Source organism: Silurus meridionalis, chromosome 7, assembly GCF_014805685.1.
Source record: "Silurus meridionalis isolate SWU-2019-XX chromosome 7, ASM1480568v1, whole genome shotgun sequence".
Taxonomy (NCBI): domain Eukaryota; kingdom Metazoa; phylum Chordata; class Actinopteri; order Siluriformes; family Siluridae; genus Silurus; species Silurus meridionalis.
The window spans coordinates 13,538,630-13,557,072 of NC_060890.1; the positions used below are offsets into that span (position 1 = coordinate 13,538,630).

Consider the following 18,443-nt stretch of genomic DNA (forward strand, 5'->3'; position numbering starts at 1 on the left):
CATGCTTCACACTCATATTCACATATGCCAGTGAAAGCAGGAGTGCAGTTTTTGCTCAAAGTTTTTAAAGTGCTGAATTGTAATATGTCCATTTAAAACATTATGCATCAATTTAATTATTAAAACTGTATTTCAATATCAATAAATACTGTTTATACTCTTTTTATGTTTATCTTATATTTGGAATATGTTAAACCTAATCAATATTCCTTCCTTCCTTCCTTCCTTCCTTCCTTCCTTCCTTCCTTCCTTCCTTCCTTCCTTCATTCATTAATTTATGCATATATCTACCACCACTTTACCTTTCTCAGGGTTGTGCTAGATCTGGAGCCTACCCAAGATCACTGGGTGTGAGACCAGCCTACACCCTGGATGGCTCACCAGTTCATTGATGGTCACACTGCTTATACACACTCAAACACACTCATTCATACACAGTGTAAACAAGAGAAAACTGGCACTGACATAGGAAGCACATGTGAAAATCCACAGAGACCTTATGCCCAGGCCTGAACCAGGAACCATGGATCCTAATATAAATCAACAGATTTAACAAAATAATAACTCTAACATTGGCAAAATGTTTGATAGTGGTTTATTGTAAAATTATTTATAAAAAATGTTTCAAACTTTCAAACATACAATTTTTTGCATGAAAGCAGGTATGATAGCAATAAATAAGAATGACATGAGTAAGCACAGTTGTAATGCACCTATTACACATGTAACCAACAAACTCCGTGTGACTTCATTCACCTATTTTTGAGCACAACTAAGAAATGTGGAGGCCACTCTGACTAAGCTCCTGAAATGTACAAGAGCAAACTTAGTGTACAGTTACATAAACACAGTTGCATCTCTTTCCTTCTCTTCACTAACAGACAGCTTGACAGCCAGTTGCATGACCAGCAGTGTCTAAAGAGGGTGGAACCTTACATCCAGTTCATGTAATAGACAGAGCTGGCCTGAAGCAGATCTAAGTTTAACACATCACAGAGTGAGCCACAAGTTGGAACAGGAGACTGTCACTTTGACTGTCATCTACTGAGGTCTGCCCAGGACTACTGATTTTGGGGGACTTTTTTATACGTGTACCGTATATATATATATATATATTTTTTTTTTTTGGTAGAGCATATATTAATAAGGAAAAGATGAATATTCAAAACTGTGCCAGGTGTGGATTTGTGGTGTATCCAGCTGAAAAGCTTAATCTCATTGGTCAGGTAAGTCTGGAAGTTTGCATTATGTGAACATACATGTGATTTGTGGCATTCAGTCTTTTTACCATGTTTAAATATTCTGATCAATTATTGTATACTAATAATACTAAAGCAGCAAGAAACTTTAATAATATATGCTGATATAAGGACAATAATAATATTACTATTTAGGATTAACTTTTTTTTTCAAGAATTGAATACAGATCTTGTTGAACAAAAAATTGATTATAATAGACCTGGATTTTGTAATACATAATGACAGCCTGTCTCTCTATTCATCTCTCTCATATAAACAGAACTGGCACAAATCATGCTTTCACTGTGAGGTCTGTAAGATGGTTCTCACTGCCAATAATTATATAAGTCACCAGAAGAGGCCATATTGTCACGTGTGAGTATTGTTTTAAACTTCAGATTAAGTACACATTTTGTTGTTAAAGCATTTACTGCTCCTGTAAGTATATTTACACAAAATGTTGCAATTATGCATAATACTTCCACAAAAACTCAATTTAACTCAAGACCTGTGTGTAATTTACAGGCATAATCCAAAGAACAACACCTTCACAAGTGTCTATGAAACTCCCATCAATATTAATGCCAAGAAACAGGCACAGGCTGTCAGTGAGGTAAGCTTACAATTATGTTCAAGATGCCAAAAATACCCCTAAGCTTGGATTATTGCTTACACAGGCAGTAATAATGAAACATATTAAGATATTGACCCAAAATCCTCAGTGTGTTTTCTATTATTGTGGCGTCTAAGGTAAAATGTTAACAATATCAAGAATAACTAAATACATGTATATGCTATTAGTGAATTCATGTTAACGTTGAAATGACACACCAGTGGCTGACAAATAAAAGTCATAACAGTGCTTTTTATTAGTGTTGTAAAGCTGTTTTTAGGAAAGTTCAGAGGCTGTAGTGACTTTACAGGTTTGGAATGGGGACTGAGTTTCTGCTCTGAGCTATTTCGGTGTTGTGACTGCGACTCGACACCCTACTGATATCCACTTTATGTACTGGTGCTTAAATTTATGCATCACGAAAGCAGCTCTCTCTCTCTCTCTCTCTCTCTCTCTCTCTCTCTCTCTCTCTCTCTCTCTCTTTTCTCTATCTAATCCTGTGATGCCCACCTGCTCATGTCTGTCAATGAGCATAAGTGTTTACTCTCCCTAGACTCAACAGAGTTGTAGTGTACAGTCTATTAAATCTCTTTACGTCCAGAAATTAGCTTTCCTTTAAATTATCTTGATATGGAAATTTTATTTCCATATAAATTATTATTGGACAAGCATCCTGTTATAAAACTAGGTACAGGTCACATTCCTTGAACAAGAGGGCTTTATCACTATAAGTATCAGGATTCAACATCAGTGTTCTTGTAAATATTACCATTCCTTGGAATCTTGAATTATTCACACGATGACTATTATTTACATTGTTAAAACTGTGATGAGTACAGTTCTTGCTGTGATTAAACAGTGTGTTGGTTTGCAGATTAAATATAGAGAGGATGGTGAACGTTTCATGTCTACTTTCCACTATGACATGTCCAAAGAGATAGAGCAGGCTCGCAAAGCCAGTCAAATGACCAGCCAGGTGGGAGAGCAAATACTATGCAATAATAATAATAATAATAATAATAATAATAATAATAATAATAATAATAATAATAATAGATTTAATTTATATAGTATAGTTCTTAAACCACAGGCTAATTTATTTTGTAAGATCATTTGTTGCATTGTTAAATCTAGGATCATTGAAATTAGAAAAAAATGTTTTTAACTGTCCTCTGTACAGGGCTATGAATCTGAATTTTCAGAGCAGCAGATATGGTACTCAGGGAGTGTAAGCAGCCAGGAGGTTGTTCGCATGACTCAGGCACAAAAAATCGCCAGTGATGTAAGTAGTCTCAGATCTCTACATAAAAAAGCATGATTCTAGGGTGGTTGTAATCATGGAACTTAAAAGCATTTTTCTTTACGTTTGTTTAATCTTAGGTGGAGTACAAGCGTGGCCACGAGGAGCGAGTGACACAGTTTACCTCTGTAACTGACACGCCAGAGATGCTGCATGCAAAAACTGGAACTTCACTGGCAAGCGATGTATGCTCATGCTCATACATATAATTTACTTTTAAAGAGTAATTTGTCATAATTCACATTCCGTTTAAATATCATAGCAGATAGAAATATGCTAAAAATGTATTTTTGCTTTCTCGAGAATATAAGGCTATAGTAGTCAAGTCAAGTCTAGTTTATTTCTATAATGCTTTTCACAACAGACATTGTCTCAAAACAGCTTTACAGAATTTAACAGTTAAGGTGAACAATGTGTATTTACACCCTGATTAGCAGCCATGGCAAATGTGTCAAAGAAAAACTCCCTTAGATGGTATGAGGAAGAAACCTTGAGAGGAACCAGATTCAAAGGGGAACCCATCCTCATTTGGGTGACATCAAGAGTGTGATTATAGTCTTTAAACAATACAGAACACTGGAGAGTGAGAACTAACATGAGAACTGGAATGTAAGATTATGACTAATGTTCTTTCTACAGTCATATACAGTCATTCGAGATCATGGAACCAGGAGCTACTGAGCAACTTATTAAATAACTCAACATTTGCGCAACATAGATGCATTTATTAATTTTTATTAATGGAAAAGCTTTAATAAAATGCACTCATTATCTATATATAAATAGTGTACTTGTAAAGCATTCTTTATATACCTGGATTGAATTGTAGGTGAAATACACAGAGGGATATGAGCAATCCAAAGGAAAAGGCAGCTTTCCAGCCATGCTTACTCCAGCATATGAAGTGGCCAAAAAAGCAAACACTCTTGCAAGCAATGTAAGTAAAGAATACTGTGAATTAAATCACATGTTCAGATTTAGTACATTAGACACACTTTTCAATAAAAAACACTTTGAATGTACAATTTATTTTCAGGTTGAGTATAAAAAGGGACATGAAGAGAGGGTTTCAAAATATACAACTGTGATGGATACACCTGAGGTGCTACTGGCTAAAAGCCAAGGAAAGATTGCTAGTGATGTAAGTTTAAACGGTCCAATATATTTTTTTATTACATTTCAAATAGTTTCTGACTAAACATTTTATAAATTATTCACACACACACACACACACACACACACACACACACACACACACACACAAAAACAGGTTGTCTACATGGAGGAATATGAACAGCAGAGAGGGAAAGGAAGTTTCCCTGCTCATTTTACTCCTGGGTACCAGGTGGCCAAAAAAGCTAATGAAATGGCTAGCAAAGTAAGTGCTCACATGTAACTCACATACTTTTTATGCTAAGAGTTTGAAATAATTAAAGAGCTTATTGTCTGTCTTGGGCAGGTGAAGTACCAGCAGAAGTATGAACAAGAGATAAAGGGGAAAGCTAGCACTGAGGCTGGCGCAGCTGAGTTCACGTTGGCTAAAGAGAATGCTGAGAAGTTTAGCCAGGTAACAGTCTTCATTCCTTTTATATTTAAGCACAATTTAAGCTGTTTGTTCAGTTGCAGAGTGTTTAAATAGCATATTGCATATATCATTATATAATACAATGATATATGCAATATATCATTGTATTATATAAGATTTATTTGGCATTTACTTCTAGCCACCTTTTTCCTAGGAATGTATAATGATTTAAATATATAGAAAAATCTTGACAACATTCTTTAAAGAAATTTAAATAAATATTGATGTAAAATTCGGGATTTTACCTAAGGAGATGCTGAACAATATAGTATTGTTAAAAAAGTATTTATATATTATGAGTTATTCATTGCACACACATTTACTTTATAATAGTAAGTAATAGTAATAATATTTTCACACTTTGATTTCTTTTTTTTTTTAGCCATCCATGTCATATTCAATAGCTTTTAGTTATAAGTTTTGGTGCTTGGTTTGTATAGACTGTCATTTTTTTCCCTCCTGGCTGTGACTATTGTATCTCAGCATGCCTATACTGAGGAATATGAGCAGCAGAGGGGGAAAGGAAGCTTCCCTGCTATGATCACTCCTGGATACAAAATGGCCAAGAAAGCCAATGACATGGCCAGTGATGTAAGTTTTGAAAATATCTTATTATTGTAATGAGTATGGTGGAATTTTGTGATACTCATTTGTAAGACCCTTGTTGTTTGCCATTTTATTTTCATTACTAATATGTACTTTATGGGTAAAATCTTCATTCAGAGTTCGTTCGATCTTACTGTCATGACTCTTATTCAGGAATTGAATGATGTCACTCCAAAGGCTTCAGGCAGACCAATATAGTTCACATACCTGAGTTTGTGTGTGAACACATGTTATCTCACACCAGGAGAATGCAAGCTGACATGGATATTATTGTTTTTCTGAGTAGCATTAGCATTATCCTCTCTTCCTATTTTAACTTGCAGCTGAAATATAAGAAGGACTTGAATAAGATGAAGGGCTCAGCCATTGCCTACCACTGCCTGACTCCTGATGACAACCTGGCTCTGAAGAATGCCTGCAAGATCAACAAGCTTGTCAGTGAGGTGAATTCTTGTTTTAATTTGCTTATTTATTAAATTTTTTTTTTTACAAATGTTTTATTGTCATCATATTTGCAACCTTCATTTGTGACCTTCATTAAACATAACTGTTCTAAAGCACACTCAACATTTTTGAAACATCATCTGTCATGTATCATCAAAACCATGTGCTACCAGGATGGGCTGTGGTTCTCATTCAGACATATATGGCAAAGGAAACTGATATGCTATGAAGGACAGAGACAATCTTTAAAAAGGCATCTGTCATGAGCTCAGTCAGACACAAAGGCACCAGTTGTGTTCATCTTTCAAAGCTCTCCTGTTGTGTTCAGCTTTTTACATAAAAGTGACATCATGTCACTGGACCACTGGCAAGCTAGAGATGTTGAAATGCCTTTTTGACACCTGATGACACCATTTTATAATGACAGCCTGATTTATGTTCAGGGTCAAAGAGCAAATATGATTTTGTTTGAAGAATGTGAAGGTCAATAAAGGTTTAAAATAGAGTGCCATTGTAGTGGATCATAGTTTGTTTATTCTAAATATGATCATGATTCTTTTATTCAGGTTGAATACAAGAAAGATCTTGAGAACACAAAAGGACACAGTATCAACTACTGTGAGACACCACAATTTAAAAATGTATCCAAGATTGCCCAGTATACCAGTGATGTGAGTATGCTATTTATGTGACTGCCCAAAGAGTAAGACCATTTTATATATATTTACAGTTAAAAAAACATCACTGTGCAGAACTCAAACTGCATCATTTCTGATATTCATAGTATGAAACAGAATCATGTTGTGACAATGGTATCAATAATAATATAAAAATATATCTATACTATGCATTTGTATTTCTAACTACTATTATATTATATTTACAGAATAAATATAAGGAGAAGTATGCCAATCACATGAAGGGTCACTATGAAGGAACTGGTTATGACAAGAAAACTCTGCATGCCATGAAAGTCAGAAAGTTGGCCAGTAATGTAAGATGGCAATGCTTGTTACTATACTGCTAATATTGTGTTTTGTGTTCATTTTTTTTCCTGGCTTATTATTTTCATTATTCTTGAGGCATAATTTTATCTATTATGTATTCTTTAGTATGTACTGGGAAACTAATTGGAAAGTTCTAAGAAGTAGTTAAATGATATGGAATGTTACACTGCAGGTGATGTGAAAAAAATAATGTTTGCATAGAAGAGTTAAATATACACCAATTTCGTCTTTTCAATTTCAGATTGCATATAAGTCAGAACATGATCAGGAGCAGGGTGAATACAACTACCCTGCAGAAATCACCCCATCTTATCAGACCCAGAAGAAACTTGAGCCTCTCAAAGATGTGCGTCTTCTAACGTCATTTCAGCAAATTAAAAAAAAACCTTACCAACTGTTTTTTTAAAAGATATGCCTTTTTTCTGAACAGAAAAATTACAGACAGCACATTGACAAGCTGAAATACAGTCAGGTGACAGATACTCCTGACATTGTTCAAGCTCGAATCAATGCACAGCAACTTAGCAATGTAGGTATCGATCTCCTTTCTAGCAGTTAAATATAGCTTTGTTAACTTTGTTAATATATAATAATGTACCAGAAGTTAACCTGAAGTATTCAAATAACCAGAAGTGTGTGGACAAGTTGAAAAATCCATCTAACAAGACTATAAAATGGTTATGATTAAAGCATTTTTAGCTTCTAATTTGTTATTTGAAAGTGTTTGCTACTCAGTAGGTGCACACTTGTGACTTGTAGTGTAAAAAATCTAAACTTTAGATTTTAAAACAATTTGTAATGTATTTTGCAGCTGAAATACAAAGCCAATTATGAAAAAACTAAGACCCAGTATACTGCAGCTCAAGATACACCACAACTTAAGACAGCCAAAGCTAATGCAGAGCTCAGTAGTGATGTGAGTATATGGTACAAAAAAATATCAAACTTATTTTGTCTTCTAGTTTTAGAGATTTGTGTTTTATATATTATTGTCACTTACACTATCTTGTTCACAGATCAAGTATAAAGAGGATTGGGAGAAGAGTAAGTCTAAAGCATGTGACATTGGTGTCGACACTCTGACATTCAAAGCTGCTAAAGCTTCCGGAGATCTGGCCAGTAATGTATGTATTCATTTAATAAGTCAATGACTCTTATATTTTAATGTGGTGTTTATGACAATGCAGAGAGCAAATTAAGAGCCCCATGAGGTTGCCATTAAAGTGACTATATACATGTCTTGCAGATTAAATATAAAGAGTCATTCACAAAGAGCCAAAACAAAGCAGTTGGTATAAATGTAAGTGATTCAAGGACTCTCCACTGTCTTCAAGTTGGCAAGTTAAACAATGAGGTAAAGATTTTTATGGCAATACAATATATAAAAAATCTATACATGAACATATACTATGAAAGAAATGTTGTGTACATTTTGTGTGTACCACTGTGTATAGTAGAAATTACAATAAAAGCCTCTTGACTCTTGAATCTTCTGTTTCCATATGACCCTAGATTGCCTATAAAAAAGACTCAAAGGAGAATCAGACCAAGTGTAACCTGTCTATGGACATGGTGAATCTAAACCATGCAAAGAAGGCCCAGGCATTGGCCAGTGATCTGGACTACAGAAAGAAGCTTCATGAGTACACCATCCTTCCAGATGACATCAAAGTGCAGCAGGCTAAAAAAGCTTACAACCTGCAGAGTGATGTAAGAAAAAGAAGAAGTAAATATATGATTACCCACGCTGTTTTTGCTCTATTGCACTATTGTGATATGTTTTGATCAGAACCAGTACCGCTCTGATCTGATGTGGATGAAGGGAGTGGGCTGGGAGGCTGATGGCTGCCTGGATGTTACACAGGCCAGGAAAGCTGTAGAGCTTGCAAGCGACGTAAGTCAATTTAGTGTGGAGAAGGTGTTATAAGACTTGAAAGTTTGTGCTTCATTGAGTATTTCTCTGTAACTCTATTTTGCAGCAAAAATACCGTCAAAAGGTGGACAGTATGAAGTACACCCAGGGAGCTGACACTCTATCCATTAAGCATGCCAAGAAGAGCCAAGAACTACAGAGTGATGTTAGACTATTTTGTAAACTTGTTTTATCTGGCTTCATATTAACATTCTAAATAGAGCAAGTGAATGATTCTTATATTTTGGTCTGATTTCTTCTCAGCTGGCATACAAAGCAGGTACAGAGCAGATCATCCACAAGTACACTGCAAGCAAGGATGAACCTCTCTACAAGCAGGCCAAAGCTAATGCAGAGCTTCTTAGTGATGTATGAGTTCATTCAAAGATGTGTCACTTAGCTGTTCATGAAATGCCCTGCAAATAATTACAGAATATTATGATTATAAAGCAATGCTATATACGACTTGTGCTTTTCAGAAAAACTATAAGAGTAGTTGGGAGGCCCAGAGGGACAAGGGCTTTGAACTAACCATGGATGCACTGTCTATCCTTACTGCTAAAGCTAAGAGGGACCTTGCCAGTGATGTAAGTATTTGCACAATGGGGTAAATACTTTTGCAACACAGTGTAATTTGTTTACGACAAAATTTATAAAGGCCATGTGGCTGCTTAATTGAAAGTCATTGACTGTTGTTTTTTTTTTTTTTTAGATAAAATACAAGCAACAGTATGAGATGACAAAAGGCAAGATGATTGGGGTGAAGACTGTGAAAGATGATTCTCAGTTGGCCCACTCAACATTGGCCACTAAACTCCACAGTGACCGAAATTACAAGAAAGAATATGAGGATAGTAAGACCAAATACAAAACATCACTTGATATGATGAACATCAGTCATGCTAAAAAGGCCCAAGACCTGGCTACAGAGACCACCTACAGAACTTTCCTGCACAAGTACACAAGCCTACCCAGTGACATGAAAGTAGAATGGGCAAAGAAAGCTTATAGCCAACAAAGTGATGTAAGATTCAGATATAACTCCACAGTATACAACTCCTGAATTACAAGAATAACCAAACTGAAATATATTGGTTTCTCCTCAGAAAAATTATCGGTCAGATCTGAACTGGTTGAAGGGTGTTGGGTGGGAGACAACTGGATCTCTTGATGTACTGCAGGCTAAGAAGGCTGGCAATATCATCAGTGAGGTATTTATTTGTTTGAAATATTAAGCAGTGCTACAGTAGCATTTGGAAGTAAAAGTCCAATAATTGAACTAAGCATAAATTGTCATTTCTTTAATGTCTATTTAACATATAGAGCAAATTATAAACCACATTTACAATTGGTACAGTGCATTGTCCAATCATAAATTCATTATTTAAAAAAATATCATTTTATTGCACAATAAATTACTGTTTGTTTTCAGAAAAACTATCGTCAGAATGTGAGTGCGCTGAAATTCACCAGTGTGGAGGATACACCAGAGATGGTGCAGGCCAAAGTCAGCAACAAACTGGCCCTAGATGTAAGATAATTCCAGATCCAGTACTAGGATCATAATTATATCTGTACATACAGTATCTGACAAAAGTGAGCACACCCCTCAGATTTCAGAAACCATTTTAGTATATCTTCTCAAATACTAAAGAAATTAAAGTTAGAAACTGTTTTCTGTAGTCAATGTGCAGCTTGTATAGCAGTATTGATTTACTGTCCTCTGAAAATAACTCAACATTCAGCTTTTATTTTCATGATCAGTAACAAAAATGAGTACACCGTAAATTATTACTGTACGTCATTTAACCATGCAGCCACATGTCCACACTTACTATTCATGTCATGTTCATGTTTTTGTCTGCTTGACAGAACTGTACGATTTTGTGTATATTGTATTAGAGCAGTTAAAATTTGGTGCTTTGGGTACAATAATCTTTTACTGACCACTGGATGTTTAACATGGCACCTCATGGCAGAGAACTCTATGAGGATTTGAGAATTAGAATTGTTGCACTCCACGAAGATTGCCTAGGGTATAAGAAGATCGGTAACACCCTGAAACTGAGTTACAGTACAGTGGCAAGGGTCATACAGAGGTTTTCCAAGATGGGTTCCACTCGAAACAGGGCCTTGCAAGTTTCGAACAAACAGGGTTAAGTCCTCATGCTGTGCATCCGGTGCAGAAGCTTACTGTGCAGAAGCTTACTTTAAAAAAGTTGCATGAGTGCTGTCAGCTTGCAGAAGTGGAAGGTCCGCTTGTCAGTGCTCAGACCATATGCTGACCACTGCAACAATTCGGTTTGCATGGCTGTTATCCCAGAAGTAAGCCTCTTCTGAAGCTGGCTCACAAGAAATCCTATAAACAGATTGCTGAAGACAACCTGTCTAAGAGCATGAATTACTGGAATGTCCTGTCTGATAGACTTGTTTGGCTCAGATGGTGTCTAGCAGGTGTGGTGACATCTTGTTGAAGGGTACCAAGAAAACTTTGTCTTGCCTACAGTCAACCATGTTGGTGGTAGCATCATAGTCTGGGGCTGCATGAGTGCTGCTGGTTCTGGGGAGCTGCGGTTCTTTGAGAAAAGCATGGTTGTGCCATTCTGACGTTCTGAAACAGAACATAACGCCTTTCCTTCAGAAACTGGGCCAAACGGCAGTTCCAGTATAATAATGACCCCATACATGTCATCAAGATGACACCTGCCTTGCTGAGGAAGCTATAGGTGATGGAGTGGCCAAGTATGTCTCCAGACCTGAACCCTATTGAGCACTTGTGGGGCATCTTTAAGCTGAAGGTGGAGAAGCAGCATGTGTCTAACATCCAGCAGCTCCGTGATGTCATTATTAAGGGAGTGGAAGAGGATCCCAGCAACAATCTGTGCAGCTCTGGTGAATTCCATGCTCAGGAGGATTAAGGCAGTGCTAGATAACAATGGTGCTCACACTTCGGACACAGTTTTGACATGTTCACTTAGGGTGTACTCACTTTTGTTGCCAGTTATTTAGACCATAATGGCTGAATTTTTCAGAGGAAGTAAATCTGTACTTCTGTGCAAGCTGCACATTGCCTACTCAAAAATATATACAAGTTCCTGAAATGTGAGGGGTGTACTCACTTTTGTGAGATAATTTATCACATATTATGAATATTTATTTATTATTTAGAACTTTCTCATCTCTGAATAGTAATAAATAATAATGATAATAATAAATAGTAATAATAAATGAAATTATTAAGGGTTTATATAATAAGATTCTCTCAGCACTCCTAAATGTGCAGGTGATTAGTAATTAAATACTTTGTGTTCATGCAGCGGTTGTACAGAGAGAAGGGAGAGCTTGAGAAGCACTCTTATACAATCACAGGAGACCTACCAGAGCATGTGCAGGCCAAGATAAATGCTATGAACATCAGTGAGGTGAGGTTTTTTGGATGTGTGCTATACAGTTTCAGTACCAACATTGCTCCTCAACTTTATATCCACTTATTTATTGTGTGCTTCTTGTGTTCTTTAGACACGCTACAAAGAATCATGGACACAGCTCAGAGATGCAGGCTACAAATTAAGTTTGGACGCTATTCCTTTCCAGGCAGCCAAATCCTCTGGAGAGATACTTAGTGATGTAAGAGTGATCACATGTTGTATTATATTATGTCGTATATTTTTAGGGAAAAGTAACTAAGATCAAAATTTTTTGTTACTTCTAGCAAAAATACAAAGCGAAGTTTGAAAAGTCAAAGGGTAAAATGATTGGGCTGAAAGGATTACAGGATGACATTAACATTGCCCACTCAGTGAATGCCACCCTGCTGCAGAGTGATGTGAGTATGCATGCGGTGAACTATATATATATATATATATATATATATATATATATATATATATATATATATATATATATTTACCTTTTTATTAGTGCAAATAAGATAGTTATAAAGATCAGTTTGACAGACTTACTGATTTAACATTATACATTATTTATAGATTAAATATAAGAAAAACTCTACTAAGGGACATTCTCAGTTCCACCTCCCAATGGATATGTTAGACGTGGTTCATGCTAGGAAGGCCCAGGCTTTGATCAGTGACCAAAACTACAAATTTACCCTGCACAACTACACTGCTCTGCCTGATGACCTGAAGGTGCAAGCTGCCAAGAGAGCTTATGATCTACAGAGTGAGGTAATCTCTGTCTTTTAACAGTTCTTGTCTTTATTTAATTGAGGAAATAATGTAAATCAGTTTGCACTGTATAGTAACAACATTTTGTATGTATGTGCCTTTATATGTACTGTAAGTGGCTTATTACTATAGAACAATTGCTGACTTGTGCTTTGTATGTGTATAATAGAAAATATATCGCTCTGATATGAATTACTTGCGTGGGGCTGCCTGGATTGCTACTGGTGCCTTACAGATTGAAGGCTCCAAACATGCAACAGAACTAATCAGTGAGGTATGGCATATCGGTTGTAGGTGCAGCTATCGTTTATTTTAGTAATCGAGTATTCTACCTATTATTTTAACTATTAATCGAGGAATCAGATAAGACGTACATTTTCTTTATTAAAGAGCAAATACAAAATATATACAATAGAATATGAGACAGGTCTCTAAAAAATAAACAAGTAATTTGTTTCCATTCCAGAAAAACTTAAATTTTATTGCTGAAAATGTAAACTAGAATGTCCCATTTAGTGCATTTAATTGCCATATTACATCAAAATGCTAATACAAATGTATAAATAAAATAAAATCATAAACAAAAATATAAATTTCAGAATCCTAAAAAAAAAAGGAAACGCTCTGTATGGTGTTTTCTTTATGTTTTAGTTAAATGATCCAGAAAATTTTCTTTGGCCTCAATCCTATGGAAATCCATTTTTGCTACATAAAAAATAGTTTTTTTTCTTGCAATTCTGAGTTTATTTCGCCTAATTCTTTCTTTTTTCCCCCTCACAATTATGGCTTTATTTCTCACAATTCTGACTTTTTCTCGTAAATATCCAACATTTCTGGTGAATCCACTGGTAACGATGTTGTCAGTCTGTAGTTTGAAGCTGTTGGTGTTGGTGTTCTATCTCCTCCAAAGCTGATTGTCAAACAGAGTTCTCTCCAGGGATCGGAGTCTTAGTTTGATACCATGCGATATTATTGATTGAAGCCCATTTAATGTTCTACGTGTAAAGCTTTCTGGCACTACAGAGGGAGTGACATTGCCCAATTGGCTAAAAAAAAAGTTGGAATTGCGAGAAAAAAACCCGGAATTACCAGTAAAAGAACCTCGGAAGTGCGAGAAAAAAATTGGTATCTTTTTTATTGGCGAAAACGGGCTTCCAAATAAATCTTCATCTCATTTCTTGCTGTTTTCTCCCCATTTATCTATTTTTTTTATTTTGCAGTGTCTTCTGTGTTTACCTGTCCAGAAAAACTAAATTATTTGAGTCACTTTAGAAATCTTTTCAGCCCTAATTGGTTGTATTGTAATGGGAAATCTTTAAATAACAATATAATTTTCTCTTTATTCAACAGAAAAAATACAGACAGCAGCCACATGCATTTAAGCATACATCTATTACAGATTCCCCCGATATTGTTCATGCCAAGTTCAGCAACAAGATCACCAATGAGGTGTGTTACATTGTGTATTTATCATCTGATGACAAATAGAATACAAAGTAGGAGAATTAATTTGTATGCTCAAATTCAACAGCGACTTTACAAAGAAAAAGGTGAGAACCTGAGACATAACTATACCATCACAGCTGAACGACCAGAGATCACTCAGGCCAAGATTAACGCTGCTAATTTCAGTGATGTAAGCATTTATGCCAACTTTACTGATATTCCAATATTCTCATCTATTTGAAACATATTGTAGATATTCATTACACTAAAAATGTCCTTTTTATTCCATTGGCATATTAAGGGTTTTGAATGCAGTTATGAAATCTTGCATTTGCATTCTTGTTCTAGACCAAGTATAAGGAGTCCTGGCACACACTAAGAGCTCAGGGCTATAAACTGACAATGCAGGACATCCCCTTCCAAGCGGCCAAAGCTTCCACAGGCATTGCCAGTGATGTAAGAAAACTCTCTAAATGACTGCAGGCATATCTAGCTATTTTTTTTTCTGTATTGTCTGTGCAGCATAATTTCATCACCCAAGCTGTTCATTAGTATTAATAAAATGTATTTATTTATGTTTTATCATTACAATTATCATTGCAATTATATATTTTTTGAAATTACCAATTCCATTATTAACCGGACATTTACATAAATTCTACTCCACAGTACATGTACAAGCACAATCATGTCCTGGAAAAGGGTAAGCACATTGGAGCAAAGAGCATTATGGATGACTCTCACCTCCTACACTGCTGGCAGATGAGGAATCTGCAGAGTGACAAAGACTACCGTAAAGATGCCATGTCCACCAGCAGGCAGTATCACCTTGGACTAGACCTGATGAACCTGGTTCATGCCAAAAACGCCCAGGCCCTGGCTAGTGACCAGGACTACAAGACACATCTCCATGCCTATACTGTATTGCCTGATGACATGAAGATGCAGTGGGCAAAGAAGGCTTATGAGCTCCAAAGCCAGGTGAGAATAAAGGCTGTAGAAAAATTATGTCGAAAGAAAAAATGGTTTTATATATATATATATCAAATGTTTTTTGCATACCGTAATTTCCGGACTATTAAGCGCACCCAAATATAAGCCGCACCAACTGAATTTTACAAAGATTTTTATTTTGAACATAAATAAGCCGCACCTGTCTATAAGCCGCACTTTGAAAATAATGAACTTTACACAGGTTTTAACGAAAGACAGTGTCTGTTACACGGCTTGTATCTAAACAGTAGCCTACTAAGAAAGTCACTGTTCACTGTCTTCCTCCTTCCTTTCACAACAATTTCTCTCGGGAGTTTTTCTTTTGGCATCGCTGTGCGTTTAAAAATCACCATCGGTGAAGCTTTTCTCCCGATGCCGTTCAGCTCAGAGCACAGGTGAAGTGTGTTTTTTCATGCCGGTTGTTTTCAGCGTGACGAATGATTCGCATTTCCTGTTGACAGTACGAGTGAGCGGCAGGTCAAACATCAAAGGAACATTTATGATGTGGTGCGGCCCGATTCAGTGGGAGCACATCTGATTTAATATAAAGAGTTTCGTTGGTTAACATTAACCCGTTCGGCAATTTCATTGGTCTAATGTTACGGGGCTCAGTTTTTTGGCTTGAAGCTTGTGAAACCGAGAAAACCCCTGGAAAAATCCATAAATTAGCTGCTTCATTGTTTAAGCCACGGGGTTCAAAGAGTGGGAAAAAAGTAGCGGCTTATAGTCCGGAAAATACGGTGTGTGTGTGTGTGTGTGTGTGTGTGTGTGTGTGTGTGTGTGTGTGTGTGTGTGTGTGTGTGTGTGTATATATATATATATATATATATATATATATATATATATATATATATATATATATATATAAAACATTTAATGTATAACATATATAATATATCGTGCATCCTTTTCTCAGAATGTGTACAAATCAGATCTAAACTTCATGAAAGGAGTGGCCTGGGACTCAGTTGGGGCACCTCAGATTGAGTCTGCAAGAAAAGCAGGAGAGCTAATCAGCGATGTAAATTCACGCTATCAGAAATAAAAACAAAATAGCAATAAAAATAATCATTCATCTATTTATGCTTTACTGTATAACCCTGATATTCTATAACATAGGACTCTTTTTGTTATACAGAATAAATATCGGCAGCTTCCTGGCCATATGAAGTTTACTCAAGTGGCTGATTCCCCTGATATTGTCCATGCCAGGAACAGTTACATGCACTGTAGTGAGGCAAGTCTACAAGATTTGTGATAAATAGAGAATACAACAAAAATACCAAATAACGCAGTATAGGTTTTTATTGTCGAAAATATTGGTACCATGCAATAATCTGTTATTGTGCATTTCAGCGATTATACAAGTCCGGGGATGCTGAGTCTATGCACAAATGCTCCCTGCCCCCAGATCACCCTGACTTTATCAGAGCAAAGATCAACGCACAGCAGATCAGCGATGTATGCCATTTTTTATGGTACTGTATTTAGTTACTAAATAGAATTCATTGGCTAAGTTTCTATCATATATTTGCCTCTTCAGAAAATGTATAAGGCATCAGGAGAGCAGGTGAAGTCATTAGGTTATGACTTTAAGCTGGATGCTATCCCCTTCCAGACAGCCAAGGCCTCTAGAGAAATTGCTAGTGACGTGAGTATAAGTAGCACCTTTTAATAATGTACAAGTCTTATAAAACATTAAAGAAACTAAATTTTCTGACCTGTTGGAGTAAAGTTTACCTTGCATCTTATAGTTCTCCTACAAGGAGGCCTTTGTAAAACAGAAGGGCCAGCAGGTTGGTCTCCTCAGTGTTGAGGATGACCCCAAGATGAGACATTCGATGGCTGTAGGCAAACTACAAAGTAACAATGAGTACAAGAAGCAGTTCCAGGAGACACGGTCTCAATTCAAGATGCATGCAGACCAGCCAGAGTTCCTGCAGGCTAAGAAGAGCCAGGCTCAAGCCAGTGACATCAGATACCGTCAGCATTTACATAACTACACATGTGACCCACAGCAGTTGAACTTTCAACATGCCAAGCAGGCCTACAAGCTGCAGAGTGATGTAAGTGGAACATTTTGAATCCTGCGTTATAATTATATTCTTTATAAATACAGTAAATAACATTAAGGACACGTCCATTAAAATATACATTCACCAATATTTTTGTAATTGAAAGCTAATGGACTTTAAACATGGAAATTGTCTGAATGGATGCAGGTGAACTATAAATCTGACCTGAACTCAATAAAAGGGATGGGCTGGACTCCTCCAGGCTCCCATAAGGTAGAAATGGCCAGGAGAGCTGCTGAGCTCGGTCTAGCAGAGGGGCTAGACACTGAGCAAGCCATCTCCAAGTATCAAGAATTTATGGTGAGAGAACGGATTATAATTGTACAGTTGTAACAAATATGAAAGGAAGATGTTATATGTAAAAAGAAAATATAAATAAATAAAATTAAACTACTTTTTTAAACTACCTCTTCTCCTCCCCTCCCCTCCCCTTCTCTCCCCTTCTCTTCTCTTCTCTTCTCTTCTCTTCTCTTCTCTTCTCTTCTCTTCTCTTCTCTTCTCTTCTCTTCTCTTCTCTTCTCTTCTCCCCTTCCCCTCTCTGCCATCTACCCTTCCCAGATGCTCCAGCGTCAGCTGCAGTTGGAGAATCAGCAGCAGAACTCCTCAGAGCAGGTGGAAACCACAGAGCAAGTCCAGCAGTCTTCAGTCAATCCTGATGCCATGGAGATCCTCCACGTCAAAAGAAAGAAGACTATCCACACTACTTTCAAGCAGGCAAAAACTACAAAGTCTAAGACAGTGCAGTCTGTAACATCTAACTCTTCTACAAATGAGTCCATCACCAACCAGTCCTTAGAAAAAAAATCCATTACAAATTAGTGATCATTTAATGTTGAGTAGTAAAAAGAAAGTAGTTTACAATGATGCCATGTAGTGTTTGCTTTTCTACCAGTAATTTAATAGAGTGACTTTAGGAATATTCTGAATGATGTGAAGAATATTCATATTAAAACAACACAGTGAATCTAAATTTGACAATCATGGAAGAATTAAGAAGGTGTGGTTTGCTTTAATGTAATGAAAATGTATAAATTCA

At 36.3% G+C, this 18,443-nt stretch overlaps 1 protein-coding gene across 2 annotated transcripts; it reads left to right on the forward strand.

Moving 5' to 3' along the window:
• The first annotated feature begins 939 nt into the window (after nt 1-939).
• On the forward strand, nt 940-18,405 carry LOC124388864 (nebulin-related anchoring protein). Of its 2 annotated transcripts, XM_046853946.1 has the most exons (44): nt 940-1,049; nt 1,133-1,226; nt 1,520-1,614; nt 1,765-1,852; nt 2,727-2,828; nt 3,033-3,134; nt 3,233-3,337; nt 3,982-4,089; nt 4,189-4,293; nt 4,423-4,530; nt 4,612-4,719; nt 5,221-5,328; nt 5,667-5,786; nt 6,354-6,458; nt 6,674-6,781; nt 7,036-7,140; nt 7,225-7,323; nt 7,606-7,710; nt 7,811-7,918; nt 8,041-8,148; nt 8,307-8,504; nt 8,584-8,688; nt 8,774-8,872; nt 8,971-9,075; nt 9,186-9,293; nt 9,419-9,730; nt 9,813-9,917; nt 10,139-10,237; nt 12,024-12,128; nt 12,226-12,333; nt 12,419-12,532; nt 12,696-12,893; nt 13,063-13,167; nt 14,244-14,342; nt 14,425-14,529; nt 14,688-14,795; nt 15,009-15,320; nt 16,249-16,353; nt 16,471-16,569; nt 16,689-16,793; nt 16,876-16,983; nt 17,087-17,398; nt 17,555-17,707; nt 17,966-18,405. In XM_046853946.1, the coding sequence occupies exons 2-44, from the start codon at nt 1,155-1,157 to the stop codon at nt 18,224-18,226; spliced, it is 5,487 nt and encodes a 1,828-aa protein (XP_046709902.1). In that variant the 5' UTR covers nt 940-1,049; nt 1,133-1,154; the 3' UTR covers nt 18,227-18,405. The 2 variants fall into 2 exon arrangements, with proteins under 2 accessions (XP_046709902.1, XP_046709901.1); XM_046853945.1 differs by having other exon boundaries at nt 946-1,226.
• Nucleotides 18,406-18,443: the final 38 nt, after the last annotated feature.